At 39.3% G+C, this 20,205-nt stretch overlaps 1 protein-coding gene across 1 annotated transcript in view; it reads left to right on the forward strand.

The window, feature by feature from the left end:
* PKHD1 (PKHD1 ciliary IPT domain containing fibrocystin/polyductin) overlaps window positions 1-20,205 on the forward strand; it is a 469,171-nt gene that overhangs the window by 217,632 nt on the left and 231,334 nt on the right. Inside the window, exons 48-49 of the mRNA XM_023212993.1 lie at window positions 9,143-9,320; window positions 17,239-17,434. Coding sequence (XP_023068761.1) covers window positions 9,143-9,320; window positions 17,239-17,434 — 374 coding nt within the window. The remainder of the gene's footprint in view (window positions 1-9,142; window positions 9,321-17,238; window positions 17,435-20,205) is intronic.

The following is a 20,205-nucleotide window of genomic DNA, read 5'->3' on the forward strand; positions in this document are numbered from 1 at the left end:
CCCAGCTTCTGTTTCTTCCAGCTTCCCCCTATGAACCTCAGTGTTCCTGGTGAGACAGGGGTGATGTTAGTTCTGCCAGTGTAAGTCAGGACCTCATATCAGACATACATGCCAGTGACAGTTTTTCTCCAGGGTCCCATAATTATAAAATGTCCCACATAGTTCTTGGATTTATCTATCCCAAACCTTAGGTAAACAAATTTTTTTTCTGTATAGAAATAATTACACGAAACAAGGACAATATTATCAATAGGATTTTGTGTGCTCTTTTTAGATCTCCCCTAGTCCAAATTGTGATGTGCCATAAGAGTGAATTACCCACCATTTAGTGAAGATTTAATATGAAAAAAATGTAAAATATGTCAATAATTTCTCTATATTGATCATTTTGAAATAATATTTGGGATAGATTGGGCTAAATATATTACTAAAATTAATTTAACTTGTTTATTTTGAGCTTTTTAGTGTGGCTGCTTTAAAACTCAACTTGCCAAAATGGGATTTATGATTTTTTTTTCTATAGACCTATTTCTCTCTGGGTGCTCAGAATCCCACTGAGGCAAATGCTGGTCTAAACCTGAAACATGGAGTCACCTTGACTCATCCTTGTACCTTATTTCCCACATTAATCACCTATCAGCTCAATTTTCTCTCCTTAAGAAATCGCTCTTGAGTCTTTCTACTTCTCTCCTTCCCCAAATCCTTCTCCAGTCTGGGCTACCATTACTTTTCACCTGTAGAACTGCAACAGCCGCTTAGCTTGCCATTTTTCGGTGTTTCAATCTCTGAACTTTGTAAATGCAGATCTGATCTTGCCATCCATTCGCTTGCTTGAAACTTTTAAAGAATTCTCAGTGCTTTCCAGGGAAAGTCTGACATTTTTTTTTTTCCTTTTTTTTTTTTTTTGAGACGGAGTTTCGCTCTGTTGCCCAGGCTGGAGTGCAGTGGCGCGATCTTGGCTCACTGCAAGCTCCGCCTCCCGGGTTCACACCATTCTCTTACCTCAGCCTCCCGAGTAGTTGAGACTACAGGCGCCCGCCACGATGCCCCGCTGATTTTTTATATTTTTAGTAGAGACGGGGTTTCACTGTGTTAGTCAGGATGATCTCGATTTCCTGACCTTGTGATCCGCCAGCCTCTGCCTCCGAAAGTGCTGGGATTACAGGCGTGAGCCACCGCGCCAGGCTGGAAAGTCTGACATTTCTAATGTGTCATGGAGCTTCCATGACCTGCTGTCTGCTTTGGGTTCCAGCATTATCTCTCCGCACTCTGCTTTACCTTCCTGCATTCTGTCTCTCAGCCACATTCAACTTCTTTGTGCTCTTCAATTCGTAATGTTCAGCTTCCATGAACTCAGCATAGAAGTCGTTTTCTCTGCTAGGCTTCCCTGAGCATGCTGTGCAGGTTTTGATATCTCTATTGTGTGCTAGCTCTTTATACTTGCTCTAATCAGTACTCATAGCACCTGCATAGCTTTCTAAATTGTCCATCTCTCCTCATAGATAGCAAGGAGGGCAAATAGGGATTTTCTTTGTTTGTACTGTGATGCCCCAAACTGTGTTTAACACATAGCAACTCAACAAAATTAGTGTTGAGTAAATAAATATAAATAAAAAATAGTGGACTGCCCCCAAATCTTCCTTTAGTGTCGTTATTGTCCATTTCTCTCCTAGGACATGTTCATGAGGAGAGCATTCGGCTTTTCTTTAGAAGACCCAGGAGTAGAATGCTATCTCTAGTCTTCTACAATTCCTAGGAATATCTAATATTTAAGGATGTTCTTTCATAATATTCTTTGGGCTTTTACTTTCCTGGGGCAATCATTCGACTGGAGGATTTATTCTGATTGCTGATTCCTTCTCTATCCAACCCCACTCTATCCCCACTCAATCATCAGTTTGCCTTTATTTGTAATTGTTTTCTTGCCCTGGTGGAATAGATACATAAAGCTGTGATAGAGAAGATGTAAGCTCCACCCTCATAATTATTTTCTCAACATTCTTTTCATTGTTGTTTACAGCAATCTATAACTTCTTCACTTGTCGTAGACTCATTGAGATATCAACAAAGCAGACCTTGATTCTGTCTTCCAATTATTAACTGTATTGAGTGTGAGGGAGATTAGAAGAGCTTGCAGGATTTTGTAGGTTGGCTGACCAATCCTTCTGAGTTTTTACAGGATGTACATAAAATAGTCAGGACATATATACAGTACATGTTTGAAATTATTTTTCAGACTGAAGAATAGAGAAGTAATTAACCATCCTTTGTGGGTACAAGTCATATCCCCTCTATTTCCTAGGTATATTTCTTTTGATAAGTTACTTTACCTTTTTTTGTTTCAGTTCTTTCATCACTAAAATGGGTATAATGGTATTTATCCCTCAAGGTCATTGCTTGACATGTAGTAGGTACTCTTTAAAGAATATCTATTTTACATTTGTGATTTGCAAAACAACGCATAGGCATAATACTCATTGAATAGATTACTGTAGAATTTTTTTTTTTTTTCCTGAGAAACAAATGCCTGGCAAGGGAATTAGGTTTTTTCAAAAGTAACTTCATCCAATCCCTGAAAAATAGGGAATAATTTGTAATAATCACATGACGTTCTACTGGCCCAGCAAAACCTCCCAGGTGGTTGTAGAATCTGAGGTCATTCAGGGCGTAGTCTTCAATTCATCGTGCCCCAGTACCTTCTGTTTCTTCTTTCCCATCTCTCCTGGAAAGTAAAAGGTTAATGTTCTTGTTGATCACCTTGATTCTTAGATCTTGCTTAATATCCTCTCCTGTAGAGCTTGCGTTCAGTTTTTACCTATGTAACCTCTCTTAATGTGTCAGTGTTCAAAGTACGAGGCACCCCCTGCCTCTGTGAATGCAAAAATAAAAAAGAGTTCAAATGGAAATTTTGGCCTAGCTTTTCCTCTAATAATCGCTTGACTTTCCTTCCTAGGGATAAATAGGCATGGCATCACTAATGGTATCTTTTCGGTCCCTAAAAAACAACCCTGTGAGACAAGAAAATTCAGAGATATATTATCCTTTCTTGGCAGCAAATGTTACAGAATTAAAGTGGAAAAAGATCTAAAAATCACAATGGACCCCAAACTGAGGAATATCATCAACAATATTACATGGTTATTAAGTTTTATGAATAATAAAAGGTTACAGTGGTATGCTGGTAAATGTTTAACAACTAGCTTTCCAGAATAAAAAGCTCTGGTTTATTACATTTGCCTAATTCTATGGTGAAAATACTCTCACATGCCTTATTTTTAAACTTCCAACCTAAAAGCACTGAACATGAAGTTGGGAAGAAGGGTCAATGGGCTCCTGCCAGCCAGTGTCAGTCATCCCCATCACAGTTCTGATATGCATATATATATATATGCATATGTATATATATATGGGAGTACAAGCTTCTTAGTCTAACTTCCTACCTGCTGGATAAAATATTTTTCAATGTCCCTGACAAGCAGTTGTCCACCTGTCTACCTTCTGGTTGCATAGCTTCAATGACAGTGTTCTCGTGTTCTCAAACAGCCATTCCAAATGGACTCAGCAGATCAAAAGTAGAGATGCAACGGTATATGGTCATCTAAAGGAGGATAATGGGCATCTATTGCTTTTCTTCATGTATTAAGATAGAATGGGCAAAAAGTATTGTCCTAATATAACAGCAGATAACTATGTTGCAAAAACTGTAGATACTTCCTTAGAGGAGGAATATTCAAGTGTTTCTGAATCCATAAGGCTGTGGATGGAAAAACTTAATGATACAATGATAATGATCTATTACTGAATGGTGGCAGGTCAGCAGTTAGAATAGTGGTGCTGTGACAAGGACTGTTATGATCATGGTGTATTTTTAAAGAATGCTCATGCAAAGCCATGCCACAGAAATTTGTTTGCTGTGCTCATAGTTTTGATTTTTCTTCCCCTTTGTGCAGTAAAAGATGAGAGTGACAGCAACAAGCACAAATACTCAGAAGATGTTTGCAACACCATTTGAGGTTAGGTATTGTGGTGTGTCTCGCTTAGGAGATGGATAATTATAAAGGATTTATTTCATAATTGTTCCAAATCAAGAGCATTTAGAGCTCAGTGCAATGCTTGTCTTTAATACACAGAGATACGGACCCTCAGGAAAAGTAAGCTAATGGTAAACAAAAAACCAGGGAGTTAATATCTGCTCTCATTGGTATTATTGATTGCCTAACGAATCCTTTGTGGGATTCAACAGTTCTGCACAATACATGGGCACTAAGTTACATAACTATTTAAGTAACTAGTATGGTAAATTGGTACTTTGACCAGGAAGTTTTACCAAGTGCCAGTGTTATATTTCTAACGAAACATTTCCCTGAATGAAAAACAGGTTTGGGCCGGGCATGATGGCTCACACCTGTAATCCCTGCACTTTGGGAGGCTGAGGAGGGTGGGTCACCTGAGGTCAGGAGTTCGAGACCAGCCTGGCCAACATGGTGAAACCCCGTCTGTACTAAAAACATAAAAAATTAGCCGGGTGTGGTGGGTGCCTGTAATCCCAGCTACTCAGGAGTCTGAGGCAGGAGAATTGCTTGAACCTGAAATGCAGAGGTTGCAGTGAGCTGAGATCATGCCACTGCACTCCAACCTGGGCAACAAGAGTGAAACTCCATCTTAAATAATAATAATAATAATAATAATAATAATAATAATAATAATAATAATAATAAAATAAAAAATAAAATAAATTAAAAAAGAACAAATATTAAGGCAGCCCACAGAAAAGAAAAACCACATGTAAGGCTTGTAGCCCTTTTGTCTTTTTGATGATAGACAGCAGGAGCTGTTGCTGATGCAGAGGTAAGGGTTAACATTTAAAATGGACTGGTTGCCTCCTGATTTCTTGCACATAAAGCCATGAGAAGTTCAGGGAGAGACTTCTTCCCCTAGTAATGAAGCTCTCTGTTGCTAATGGCCCATGCAGACTCCCTTGGCTCCTCCAAATTAGAAATACTTTTGTGCTCCTTTGCTTCATTAACAGTAAAGAGTGGGAGATTGGTGGCTATTTAGGGCATGGGGAAATTGGTGGCTATTTAGGGCAAGTGAAAATTGTAGTAATTATGGTTGGTAAGTTCTCTTCCTGGTGTTTTTTTGACTCTTGATGTTCTTTTGGTGCTTTTCAGAAGACCCCTCCATGGTCAATTCTGGCATTTGGCCTAGGAGGACAGGAGATGATCTGACTGAATTTTTGGCCACTGGTGATGGTCAGTACAAGGCATCTTGCCTGATGGGAGATGGGTCTTTTGCTTTTTGAGTTGCTTTTCAGAGTGGAAAGCATATCTGAATGCTTACCATATGACCCTCTCTATTACCAGCTGTGATACAAGTGTAGTATATATGATAACCTTCTCTACCTGTATTGCACTGCAGAAAGCTGGTGCTGCATATGAAAGCTGTGAAATTGCATCCCTAATAAACCTTGGTTGAGATGGGTGAGGGGAGCTTGATAGGCTCAAGGCTTTGAGAGAATGAGCAGTGCATGAAGGAGAAATAAGAAAGGGTAATTTAGGACCATAGCGTGCTATGGTGTGTCTCTGGTTGGCCAAGGAGTTTGCATCAGATTATTGGATTCTGACTAGAAGGAAAAGAACATCAAAAGGAAGGTGCAATGTTTCTAAGGACGAATAGAACCAAATTATTGCTAGCATTTAGCAGTTTGACACTATTTGAAGAGGAATCACATTTGTATGGGCCTTCAGAAACCAGGGAGATGATCTGAAAAATGCTTCCTTCAATAATTGAAATAGTAATCTATAGAAACTGAGTCAGGGGAAATAACATCCTAAAAATTGGTCTATAAACATGGTGTTAATTGAAATTTGAGGAGTAATTAAGTCCAGTTAAGGTGACCAGGGGAATTCTTGGGGCCACATTGCTGGAATTAAAAAATATTTCTGGAAATACCTACCCAATTGATTGTATTATCACATATTGAGGTAATTTTTTTAAATGATCAATGTGGTATGCCCGAGAAGATAGGTGAGGCAGGAGGAATTAAATGTGAACAGATGGATGCTTTTGAACAGAGATCTTCTTTTGGTTTATAGTTAAAACTATTTTTAAAAAGTAGTTTAATTGACAGCACTTGACTAGGATTGAAGAAATATGAGTTTTCAAGGAAATCATAGCATTTTCCCAGACCTGAGACCATTATTAGTGCACATTGCTTGCATGTGCCCAGGAGAGGTTTTCTGACCACCGACTGGGTTTGTCTTGGCAAATATCCTACTGATACGGGGTTGACTGGATCAAACTCTGTAACTTAGGATCCCCCAACTGCTGATTTCTTTTCTTTTTTTTTTTTTATTATACTTTAAGTTCTAGGGTGCATGTGCACAATGTGCAGGTTTGTTACATATGTATACATGTGCCATCCAACTGCTGATTTCTTTTGAAAATAAGTTTGCAGGAAATCTCTTGACCCTCATGTGGTTTTCTAGGTAGACTTACAAGTTGGGGAGAAATGTTGCTGCATAACTGGCTGGAGTGTTCTGCTGCATGCAACACTGCTTATTCATTCAGAAAATATTTGTTAAACTCCCACTATATGAAAGGCACTTTTATTTCTTACTGTAAATCATTAACTGAAAATTCCGATTTATCAATTAGTCTCTCTTGGATTTAGGTCTTGTGATTTATTTTTCCAAGCCCATATATCTCAGTAAAAACTGCAAGGATATACTTTTGGAACCTGAAACACTTATAATCATTGAGGAAATTTAGATATTTCTAGTGTGTTTTATTTACTGACCACAGTACCTACTGTAGCCAATGTTGATATTTCTTAGTTCAAACTTACCTCTTCTTATCATATTTATGTCCCCAAAGCTTATTTTTATTTGCTAAATATAGTTGGGCCAAACTGTTACTGGACAATATCATGGGATTATGGGACTCATGGTTTCCATCAGGGGAAGAGACAGCCATGATGACTGAGGGCAAATGACTGGAAATTCTAAGAAGGGAAATTGAACATTCTAAAGCTTTTCTAAAGATTACAATTTAAAACTAAATTCCATATATGGAATGTTTTCTATTTGAAGATGTGAACACCCCATAACTGAAAGAAGGGGAGGGATGAAATATGGTGGGAATTCCTGCACTGGCTTGGAAATTAGAACAGATGATCTTTGTGTTCATTCTGATTCTAAGAATATAGGTTGAGAATTGTCCATTAGTTCCAATTTAAATCCTGAAGGGGTGGCGTGGGGAAGGGTGGACAACAAACCTAAGTATCTAAAACCAAAGGAAGGAAGACAGTTTCCACTCCTCCAAGATTTCTAAAGGTTCAGTTAATGCTGCATAGAGAAAAAGAGTAGTTCTTTCATTCCCAAATACCCTGAGCATTTTTAATCCCTTTCATTTCATTAATTAATGGATGAAACAAGTACATTTAATCTTGTAAGAAATATGTGTCAAGTGCTACATTGCCAGGGTCAATGATATGTACCATGGAAGGGTTTTTGGTACATTTTTAAATGACCGAATATCCTGAATAAACCTCTAGGCATTCGAGTAAGTAGTGCAGAATGGTAAATTTGGCATATTTGAGGTTCTTAAATGAGATCTAAGTAGATGTTATTGACCTTGGTGAGTGATTTATGTAGATTATGTTTCATAGTTCCTATACGAAATCTGTTCTATTGTTGCCTCCACGTGAAAAAGAAATGAATCTAAAGGTTAAATAGGTTTTGAAATTTGCCCAGGTTTACACACCTACTGAGTGCCAATCTAAATTTCAGTTGATACCCATTTGGTTCCAGTGCCCAAGTGTGCAACACTAAAAAAGTTCCTTTTTGTAATATTCCATGGGCTTATAAATTGGCTTTAGATATACTCATGCCCCATCTCACTGTGAAAACCCAGTGTCCTCTTTTGACTCATTTCCCTTACTTTGAGAATTTAATTATCTGCCTGCGGCAAAATGTCACAGTTAAAGATTCTCATGAAAACTAAACCAAAGGAGGAAGAATAGTCATAATGTGTATTGATTTTTTTTGGCTTTTGCTTTATTTCTTTAGGTCCACTTTGTCTCTCTTTTAGGGGTCTAATCATTGGCTAAATCTACTTATGTTTTAATGAAGTCTTAAAAGTCATTTTCTGGGATGGCTGTATAGAATAAGTTGGGTAACTTGATTCACTAATTTCTAGTTCTACTTTGTGATACTCACATATTGCTTTTGCTTTACCTTGCCTCAGTTTCCTCATTTGGTACAATGCAGTTCTTCTAGAACACTTTATATACATTAGAAAACATCACTGGCTGCTTTTGGAAGATCTCATCTATGCATTCTTCATTCATATAAAAAACATGATTTGGGTGCCAAGGCAGAGGATACCAATAAGAAAAGGGAAAACACCTCTAATTTATAGGTCTTATAATCTGTTTTTAAAAAGGCAAGAACACATGGATACTGTAATAGCAGTGAGCACTAGGTATTACACAAGGCTTCAGGAGAGGAACAGGTTGCCTCATCACTCTAGAGAAGGATGCTGAAGCCACTCCTGCTGGGCATTTTGAGTAGGACTTCTGAGAGTCTCAGCACCTAGGCGTGTCAGGTCCCAGGCCTCTGTCAATTGTTCCTCATGTGAATATCCAATTACCAATAATAATGTTTTTTGCTGTTGATAAATCTGGTCCAAGGCAAAATTCTGGCCATGGACATTTCTTTGTTAAAATTGTAGTATATAGTCCTGGCTCATACAAAATCATTAATATGACATTTATTAGTGGCAGAGGTTGCAGTGAGCCAAGACCGCGCCATTGCACTCCAGCATGGGCAAGAGCGAAACTCTGTCTCAAGAAAAAAACAAAAAACAATAAACAAATGAACAAAAAGCCTGAGAGTCACCACCTCCAGTTCACCAGGCCATTGTAATTTGCAAATGATGATCCAGTGGCAACTTCACAATGGGTTGCTTTCACTCACACAGTGACTGCTAACACCTCCCTAGACATACAACTAAAGAGGGCCTAAGACATATGTGGAGAGCATAGAAAGATTATTGCAATTGATGAAAGAGGAATGTATTGGATTCAGAATGAGCGAATAATCTTGCAACCCATCTTGTTTTCCTTTTAAAATCACCCTAGAGCTAATGCTCCTGAAGTTTCTTATGATTTAACCATGACTGACAGCAGAAATAAAACAACCACTGTCAATTATGTACGTGATACATTGTCTAACCCTCATGGCTGGATGGCTCTGCTCTTGGACCAAGAGACCTACTCATTGCGATCTGAGAACCTTTGGATCAACAGATCTCTGCAGGTAACCCAAGGAATCCATTAGTTGGTATGGCCCATTCTCACTTGTTCTTATCTTTCTTTGTTTGAGATAATGGATTGAAAGAGGAGCAGGTTATCTCATTATTGAAAGTCTTGGCATATTCTGATGCAGATAAAGAAAACTTCAATAGTATTTTGGCCAGATGAATATAAGCTAAATATGAGATTTGGTTGCTTTCTAAACTTGAAAATTTTAGAATCTATTTATGTGTTATTGTGAATGCAGAATGGTTCCGCCTGAAAATTTAAATTTATTAATACAATGAGAAACAACCTCTACACATCTTATAGAATTGCATTTCTTTAAAAATTATTGGTTAATAGCCAGTTTACCCTAGAGAGAAGTGTTTGTGGCCAGAGAAAATGCCTTACCAAAGCATTTATACATTGCATACTGCCACCTTGTGGTCAAAGATTAACTTTCAAATAGAAGTCTGTATGAGTCCGCAGGTGGGATTGGGTTAAGAGAGACAAATAACGCAGTGAAGATAGAAAAGACCATGTGGCAAGATGGCCTACTAGAAGCAGAGACGTTCGGAGGCTCCCATCGAAGAAACAAAACAAAATCATAATAATCATGTGAAGCCTTCATTGGCAACCAAGGTATCCAGGTTCTCTTATCAAAATTGACTAGAAGGCTGGCGTGGCCCACGGAGAAAAGGGAAGAGCAGTGTGGTGCGGTGGCCCACCTGAGAGCCACACGGGGAAAAGGAACTCTGTCTCCCCCAGCCAAGGGAGGCCGTGAGTGAGCCGCTACCCAGCCGGGGAAAGTGCTTTTTCCACGGAATTGTGCAACCCACGGATCGGAAGATCCCACTCGCGAACCCACACCACCACCGGGGCCTAGCGTCCTAAGCCTGGAACATGCAGATTCTTACAGCCTCTCAGCTGGAATCTGCTTAAGGCTACCAAACTCCCGGGGGGAGGGGCGACCAGCATTGGCTGCAGCTGCCTGCTGTCTAAGCATTTGAACTCCCAGTTTGGAGCTCAGGAGAGGCAGCAGCCAGCACTGGGACTTGCAACTGCCTAACACGCTAAGTTCCGTGGGTGGGGGAAAGGCAGCATCCACTTCTATACCTCTAGGCTGCGCTTTTTCCCCCGTTGGAGCCAGGGAGGCTGGATGGCTTTGTCCCAAGACTTATCCCGACAGCCCAACATAGGGGCTGTGGCTGTCTGCAGCCAGAGTCCTCTTCCGGCCTAACTCTGACCCATCCTTCCTCAGTGGGCAGGGCTTCCCCGCAGAATCTCTGATAACTCCAGCCAGAGGCTCAGGGACAGAATTCATATCTCCCTGGGCCTGAGTCCCCAGGGGAGGGGGTAGCTGCAGTCTCTGTGGACCAGCAGACTTGGCCTGTCCTCCTGGTATTTCTGAGGAATCCCGGCAGCCCAGATGGGTGGGTTTAAGTGCTTTGTTGGAAGGGGTCCTGCTCCTCGTGCCACCAAACCGGGTGAGAGCCTCCAACAGAGGTTGTCAGACACCCTATACAGGAGCGATCCTACTGGCATCCAGTTGGTGCCCCTTGAGGTCAGAAGTCCCAGAAGAAGGAGCAGACACCCATCTTTGCTGCTCTCCAGCCTCCTTGAGTGATATCTCCAGGAACGGGAGTAAATCAGATGAATAGGGCCTGAAGTGAACCCCCAGCAAACTGCAGCAGCCCTACAGAAGAGGGACCTGAAAGAAAAACAAACAAGCGGGAAGTGACAACAACAGCATCAGCAACAACAACCAAAAGGCCCCCACAAAAACCCTATCCATAGGTCAACAGCCTCAAAGACCAAAACCAGACAAGCTCAGAAAGATGAAAAAGAATCAACGAGAAAATGCTGAAAACCAAAAAGGCCAGAGTGCCTCTTCTCCTCCAAATGATCACAGCATCTCTCCATCAAGGGCACAGAACTGGATAGAGGATCAAATGGATGAATTGACAGAAGTAGGCTTCAAAAGATGGGTAATAAAAAACTATAAAGCACTAAAGGAACATGCTCTAACCCAATGCAAAGAAGCTAAGAACCTTGATAAAAGATTAGAGGAATTGCTAACTAGAATAGCCAGTTTAGAGAGGAATATAAATGACCTGATGGAGCCAAAAAACAGCACGAGAATTTTGTGAAGCATACACAAGTATCAACAGCCAAATAGACCAAGTGAAAGAAAGGATATCAGAGTTTGAAGACCACCTCACTGATATAAGACATGCAGATAAGAAAAAAGAATATAAAGGAATGAACAAGGCTCCAAGAAATATGGAATTTCATAAAAAGACCGAACCTGTGATTGATTGGAGTACCAGAAGGAGACAAGGAGAATGGAAAGAAGCTGGAAAACACACTTCAGGATATTATCCAGGAGAACTTCCCCAACCTAACAAGACAGGCCAACATGCAAATTCAGGAAATACAGAGAACACCATTAAGATACTCCATAAGAAGACCAACCCCAACTCCATGAGTGACCAACACATAATTATCAGATTCTCCAAGGTCTAAATGAAGGAAAAACTGTTAAAGGCAGCCAGAGAAAAAGGCCAGGTCACCTATAAAGGGAAGCCCATCAGACTAACAGCAGACTTCTCATGAGAAACTCTATAAGCCAATGGAGATTGGGGTCCAATATTCAACATTCTTAAAGAAAAGAATTTTCAACCTAGAATTTCATATCCAGCCAAACTAAGTTTCATAAGCATAAGAGAAATAAAATCTTTTCCAGACAAGCAAATGGTGAGGAATTTCCTTACCACCAGGCCTGCCCCGCAGGAGCTCCTGAAAGCAGCACTAAATATGGAAAGGAAAAACTGGTACCAGCCACTATAAAAAAACACCAAAATATAAAGATCAATGACACTACAAAGAAACTGCACATAGTGTGCAAAATAACCAAATTACATCAAGATGACAGGATGAAATTCACACATAACAATACTAACCTTAAATGTAAATGGGCTAAATACCCCAATTAAAAGACACAGATTGGCAAATTGGATAAGAAGTCAGGCACCCATTGGTGTGCTGTTTTCAGGAGACCCATCTTATGTGCAAAGACACACACAGGCTCAAAACAAAGGGATGGAGGAAAACTTACCAAGCAAATAGAAAGCAAAAAAAAAAAAAAAAGCAAGGGTTGCAATCCTAGTCTCTGATTAAACAGACTTTAACAAACAAAGATCAAAAAAGACAAAGAAGGGCATTACATAATGGTAAAGGTAACAATGCAACAAGAAAACAAGAAGAGCTAACTATTCTCAATATACATACACCCAATACAGGGGCGCCCAGATTCATAAAACAAGTTCTCAGAGACCTACAAAGAGACTTAGACTCCCACACAATAATAGTGGGAGACTTTAACACCCCACTGTCAATATTAGACAGATCAATGAGACAGAAAATTAACAAGGATATTCAGGACTTGAACTCAGCTATGGATCAAGTGGACCTAGTAGACGTCTACAGAACTCTCTATCCCAAATCAGCAGAATATACATTCTTCTCAGAGTCACATGACATTTATTCTAAAATCGACCACATAATTGGAAGTAAAACATTCCTTGGCAAATGCAAAATAACTGAAATAATAACAAACAGTCTCGCAGTACAATCAAATTATAACTCAGAACTAAGAAACTCACTCAAAACCACACAATTTCATGGAAACTGAACGATCTGCTCCTGAATGACTCCCGGGTAAATAATGAAATCAAGACAGAAATAAAGAAGTTCTTTGAAACCAATGAGAACACAGAGAAAATGTATCAGAATCTCTGGGACACAGCTAAAGTAGTGTTAAGAGGGAAATTTATAGCACAAAATGCCCACATCAGAAAGCCAGAAAGATCTCACATCGATACCCTAACATCACAATTAAAAGAGCTAGAGAGTCAAGAGCAAACTAATCCAAAAGCTAGCAGAAGACAAGAAATAACTAAGATCAGAGAATAATTGAAGGAGATAGAGACACGAAAAACTCCAAAAAAAAAAAAAAAAAAAAAAAAATCAACGAATCCAGGAGCTGGTTTTTTGAAAAAATTAACAAAATAGATAGACTGCTAGCTACACTAACAAAGAAGAGAGAAGAGTCAAATAGAAACAATAAAAAAATGATAAAGGAGATATCACCACTGACCCCACAGAAATACAAACTACCATCAGAGAGTACTATAACCATGTCTATGCAAATAAACTAGAAAATCTAGGAGAAATGGATAAATTTCTGGATGCATACAGCCTACCAAGACTAATCCAGGAAGAAGCTGAATCCCTGAATAGACAAATAAGAAGCCTTGAAATTGAGGCAGTAATTAATAGCCTAATTAAAGCCTACAACCAAGAAAAACCCAGGATTAGATGGATTCACAGCTGAATTCTACCAGAGGTACAAAGAGGAACTGGTACCATTCCTTCTGAAATTATTCCAAACAATTGAAAAGGAGGGACTCCTCCTTTAATTCATTTTGTGAAGCCAGCATCATTCTGATACCAAAACTGGAAAGAGATACAGTTAAAAAAAAAAAAAAAAAATTCAGGCCAATATCCCTGATGAACATCAATGTGAAAATCCTCAATAAAATACTGACAAACCAAATCCAGCAACATATCAAAAAATTTATCCACCATTATCAAGTCAGCTTCATCCCTGGGATGCAAGGCTGGTTCAACATACACAAATCAATAAACATAATCCATCACATAAACAGAACCAAAGACAAAAACCACTTGATTATTTCAATAGATGCAAAAAAGGACTTTGATAAAATTCAACATCCCTTCATGTTAAAAACTCTCAGTAAGCTAGGTATTGATGGAACATATCTCAAAGTAATAAGAGCTATTTATGACAAATCCACAACCAATGTCATATTGAATGGGTAAAAGCTAGAAGCATTCCCTTTGAAAACCAGTGCAAGACAAGGATGCCTTGTCTCACCAGTCTTATTCAACATAGTATTGGAAGTTCTGGCTGGGTAATCAGGCAAGAGAAAGAAATAAAGGGCATTAAAATAGGAAGAGAGGAAGTCAAATTGTCTTTCTTTGCAGACAACATGATTTTATATTTAGAAAACCCTATCATCTCAGCCAAAAAACTTCTTGAACTGATAAGCAACTTCAGCTTCAAAGTCTCAGGATACCAAATGAATGTTCAAAAATCACAAGCATTCCTTTACACCAACATTAGTTGAGCAGAGAGACAAATCGTGAACGAACTCCTATTCACAATTGCTACAAAGAGAATAAAATACCACCTATGAATACAGCTAACAAACACTGTGAAGGAACCCTTTAGGGAGACCTATAAACCACCACTCAAGGAAATAAGAGAGGACACAAACAAATGGAAAAACATTCCATGCTCATGGATAGGAAGAATCATTTTCGTGAAAATGGCTATACTGCCCAAAATAATTTATAGATTCAAATGCTATTCCCATCAAACTACCACTGACATTCTTCAAAGAATTAGAAAAAATTATTTTAAATTTCACATGGAATCAAAGAAGACCCTGTATAGCCATGACAATCCTAAGCAAAAGAACAAAGCTGGAGACATCACACTGCCTGACTTCAAACTATACTACCAGGCTACAGTAACCGAAACAGCATGGTACTGGTACCAAAACAGACATATAGACTGAAGGAGTAGAAGAGAGACTTCAGAAGTAACACCACACGTCTAAAACCATCAGATCTTCGACAAACCTCACAAAAACAAGCAATGGGGAAAGGATCTCTTTTTCAGTAAATGGTGGTGGGAAAACTGGCTAGCCCTATGCAGAAAGCTGAATTGGAACCTCTTCCTTACAACCTATACAAAAATTAACTCAAGATGGATTAAAGACTTACATTAAAAACTCAAAACCATAAAAACCCTAGAAGAAAACCTAGGCAATACCATCCAGGCCATAGGCATGGACAAAAACTTCATGACAAAAATGCCAAAAGCAATTGCAACAAAAGCAAAAATTGACAAATGGGATCTAATTAAACGAAAGAGCTTCTGCACAGTGAAAGAAACTATCATTAGAGTGAATAAGCAACCTACAGAATGGGAGAACATTTCTGCAATCTACCTATCTGACGAAAGTCTAATATCCAGAATTTACAAGGAACTTAAACATAATTACAAGAAAAAGACAGACAACCCCATCAAAAAGTGGGCAAAGGATATGAACAGACACTTCTCAAAAGAAGACATTTATGCAGCCAAAAAACATGAAAAAAAGCTCAACATAACTGATCATCAGAGAAATGCAAATCAAAACCTCTATGAGATACCATCTCATGCTAGTCAGAATGGCAATTATTAAAAAGTCAGGAAACAATGGAAACTGGCGAGGCTGCAGAGAAATAGGAACGCTTTTATACTGTTGGTGGGAATGTAAATTAGTTCAACTTTTGTGGAAGACAGTATGGCGATTCCTCAAGGACCTAGAACCAGAAATACCATTTGACCCAGCAATGCCATTACTGGGTTTGTACCCAAAGGATTATAAATTAGTCTACTGTAAAGATACCTGCACGTGTATGTTTATTGCAGCACTATTTACAATAGCAAAGACATGGAAAATGCCCATCAATGATATAGACTGGATAAAGAAAATGTGATACATACACATCATGGAATACTCTGCAGTTGTAAAAAGGGATGAGATCATGTCCTTTTCAGGGACATGGATGAAGCTGGAAGCCATCATCCTCAGCAAACTAACACGGGAACAGAAAACCAAACATCACATGTTCTCACTCATAAGTGGGAGTTGAACACTGAGAACACAGGGACACAGAGGGGAATAACACTTACCAGGGCCTGTTGTGGGGTAGGAGGTGAGGGGAGGGAACTTAGAGGATGGGTCAATAGGTGCAGCAAACCACCATGGCACACGTATACCTGTGTAAAAACCTGCATGTTCTGTACCTGTATCCTGTTTTGTTTTTGTTTTTTTTTAAGAAATAAAGAAAAAAAAAAAAAAAAAGAAATGGCCATGAGGAAAATGAGTACATTTTTCTATATTTTTAAATAGCAATCCAGTAGAATTACCTAAGCTTCTTTTCATACTTTTAACACATATATTTCTTCCTATCTTGTCATACACGTTCTCCCTAACAGTTGTGAGAACCTATCTTAGGGAGACAGAAGCCCTGCCATAGTTATGAGGAATTCAGAACAGAATCACTTTTGATCTTCTCTCCATGGCTTTCAGAAAGGATGCACGCCTCTCTTTTCTTGCCTTGAGATTCCCATGAGAGCATTCTGGAGAATTTTCATGCAGTGAAAACAGTAGGATGTGCCTCTGGAGGTGGTTACCCTAGGTTTACGTCCTGACACAGCACTGTTCTGCTTTGTGATATGGGACAAGCTACTGAACCTCTGCCTGCCTCAGTTTCCTCAACTGTAAAAATGGGACAGTAAGAGTAACAATGATGGGAGTGCCTTTCGAGGACTGAATAGTGCTGATTGCATAGTAAATGCTCCCACAATGTTAACTATTATTGTGATAAATGGATGACATGCCTATTATTGCCTGTCGCTTCAAGTCGTGGGAAGAGCTAGAAAGGAATTCTAGACCTGGCCTTGTCTCTTCTAGCTGTTTGACCTGAGACAAGTCAATTCGCATGTCTGGGCCTTGGCTTTCTCCTCTGTTAATTGAGATTGTTAAACGAGATGAACCTTATGGCATCTTTCAGTCTTCATAGTCTGATTTCGTAGCTCTAGTTATGAAATTTTATGAAGTAGATTTAAGTAGGCCCATTTCCCACAAGAGAAGTACAATCTGGGTCTAAACTGTATGATTTCTAAACTACTCCATCTGCGTTCTTTGTAGTTGTTTTGGCAGGGGGGTGTGGTGGAGTAGGTGGAATGATGGGGTTCCTTACTAAATGAGCATATTGTGTTTTTCTTTCGCTTCAAGTACTCAGCAACCTTTGACAACTTTGCTCCTGGTAATTACCTACTGCTGGTGCACACAGATTTGCCGCCTTACCCTGACATCCTCATAAGATGTGGGAGTCGAGTGGGTCTGTCTTTTCCGTTTCTTCCATCACCAGGCCAGAACCAAGGCTGTGACTGGTTCTTCAATAGTCAGTTGAGGCAACTCACCTACCTGGGTAAGTATCCAGTTGGATGAATGTTTTGAGAGCACATGGTTAGAAATCGCCAGTAACCCTTCAATTCTTCAATAGTCAGTTGAGGCAACTCACCTACCTGGGTAAGTATCCAGTTGGATGAATGTTTTGAGAGCACGTAGTTAGAAATCGCCAGTAACCCTTCAATTCCAGACATTTGTACTGTGAAGTGCTGAGGAACTGAAAGGGACAGCTGTATGTTATGGTTGAGTGAGTGTGCGCTGAAGTCTGATTGCCTGGATTTAAATCCCAGCTCCAACACTCACCAGCTAGAGCATACACAGAACCTCTCTAAGGCTCAGCCTCCTCCTCTATAAAGAAGTATGACCACAGGGCCTACCTCAAAGGATAGGAATTAAAATAAAGAACAACATGTAAAATTCTAGAGCAGAAGGCCTAACCCACAAAAAATGCTTACTAGACATTGGTAGTTATTATGAATAATATCTTTAATTCATATTAGGGCAGTGTCATATTTGTTTGTAGTGAAACAACTGCATATGTAAAGATGGATGCCTGTGCTTTAGTCCAGGAGTTTGAGACAAGCCAGGGCAGCAAAGCGAGACCCCATCTCTCAAAATAAATAAATAAATAAATAAAAATAGCTGGGTATGGTGGCATGTGCCTGTGGTCGCAGCTACTTGGGAGGCTAAGGTGGGAGGATCAGTTGAGGCCAGGAGTTTGAGACCAGCCTAGGCAACAGAGTGAGACCTAATCTCTACAAAAACATTAAATAAATTAGTTGGGTGTGGTGGCGCATGCCTGTAGTCTTAGTTACTTGGTAGGCTGAGGTAGGAGGATAGCTTGAGCCCAGGAAGTCAAGCCTGCAGTGAGCCATGAGCATGCCACTGCACGTCAGCCTGGGCAACAGATTGAGACCCCATCTCAAAAAAAAAAAAAAAAAAGGAAAGAAAAAAATTAAAAAATGGATGGCTGATTATGACCATTGATATGAGGAACAGTAGAGAGTCCAAGGTAGACAGTACCAATGCAGAGAGAGAGACTGAATTAAGACAGAAGTTTACATAGAAGGTGAGAAGGAAAACTTTTGATGAGAATCTGAGGTCAGGAAGATGAGTAGCATGGAGGGCTGATATAAGCACCAGCGTTGGGCTGTGTCTGTTTTACGTCAAGATTAACATGAGGATGAAGGAATCAGGAACCCTACTGTGACTGTAGAGTCACAGAGGCCAAAGGTTTTTCCTTATCTTCTTACTGTGCATGTTTCACAAGATCCCAGTATGAGAGTCAGGACCATCCACTTCTTTTGATTTCCTGGAGTTTATTTCATATTCCTTTTCTATACCATGTCAGCGTTGGTCACTCTGAGCACCATGGTACCTGCTTGTTCCAATCTCAGCTCACTGTGAGGCCACTTCTTACATTAAAAAGGAGAATCTGGCTAAATAGGTCTGAAGAGTGACAATTTTGTTTTAAATTGCTCTTAGTAGGTCCTGGTCAAATCCAGGGGATCTTATTAGCATAACAAGTTCTAGGCCCTGCCACAAGCCCAAAGTGGCCATGGATTTAGAGGGCAAGGCAATGATCCCGAGTCCATCCCTTGCCTCTCTCACTTGTGCCTAACCATAAATCAAGTGAGTCTGACCTACAGGCGAGCCCCAGAACTGTTAAATTTTAATAGCATCGGAGAGGAGAGTCTGGTGCTCCCTTGGTATTTTTTTATGTCTTTGACAAAATGATTGTTGTCTATTTTATTTGCACTGAATTGTACCATTCAAATTTTATTTCTGATTTGATCCATTCATAAATGTAACCTAAAACTATAAAAACTTGAGATGGACAGAAATTTCTGAGATTTTTTATCACTTCAGCTAAATACAGTCATAAATAAGAGTAAATAGTTGCCATTAACTTTGTGGCTATTTACTTGATATGTATTCTGGAACAAAATTTTAATTTGAATTGCTCTCTTTCCATTACTTAGCCTGCTTCTGAAGAGGCTGTCTTGTCCATAGGTCATATTCTGTTCATGAACTGCAAAATAATTTGAATACTCAAATAAGCTAAACATTATAAAAACCATTTATGGTAGAAAGAGAAAAAAATCAAATCATGAAGCTATAGATTTTCTTCCCTTATGATAGCATTATTCATTGAATTAATAGCAAGTTGTACTATTATATATACACATATGATATAAATGCACATCTGTGTAAATAGCGGTGTGAATCTACATGTGTACTTATATGTAGATGTACATCTGTATCTGTGCATATGTATGATGTAAATGAATGTCTTAGTATAAAACATTTCTATTAGGTAGATAGCCTTTATTAATTTTTAAAAATCATTCGTATTGGAATATCCGAGTATCTCCTCCTTCGAATATGAGTTGGAAAAGGAATAAGAAGTCACAGAGGATTTGTTGAATGTTGAATAAACTTGGAGACTCTTGCTTCTTGAAGGGATTCCCCATAGGAGCTTTTATGGTCATTGGTGCCTCCTTTATCCTCTGAGTGTATGGAGTAGATACTTGACCAGAGCCACTTCTATTCTCATTTCTGGGCTGTCACAGTGATGGTATGAGGACTCAGGAGGAACTGAGGCTCACCCTGCTCCTCCATGGCAGTGCGCCATGTGGCTATACTGGGTTGTGTAAATATAGCTGTAATTTTGGATGTCATCTGTGTAAAGTTTATAAGATCTTTAGCGAGGTGGTGATTAGGCTTCCATGTTTTCCATATACCTGACTGCATTTCCCAGTGCCATAATGATAGTTGCTGTTGTTGGTA

The sequence above is a fragment of the Piliocolobus tephrosceles genome, chromosome 5 (genome assembly GCF_002776525.5).
Source record: "Piliocolobus tephrosceles isolate RC106 chromosome 5, ASM277652v3, whole genome shotgun sequence".
Taxonomy (NCBI): domain Eukaryota; kingdom Metazoa; phylum Chordata; class Mammalia; order Primates; family Cercopithecidae; genus Piliocolobus; species Piliocolobus tephrosceles.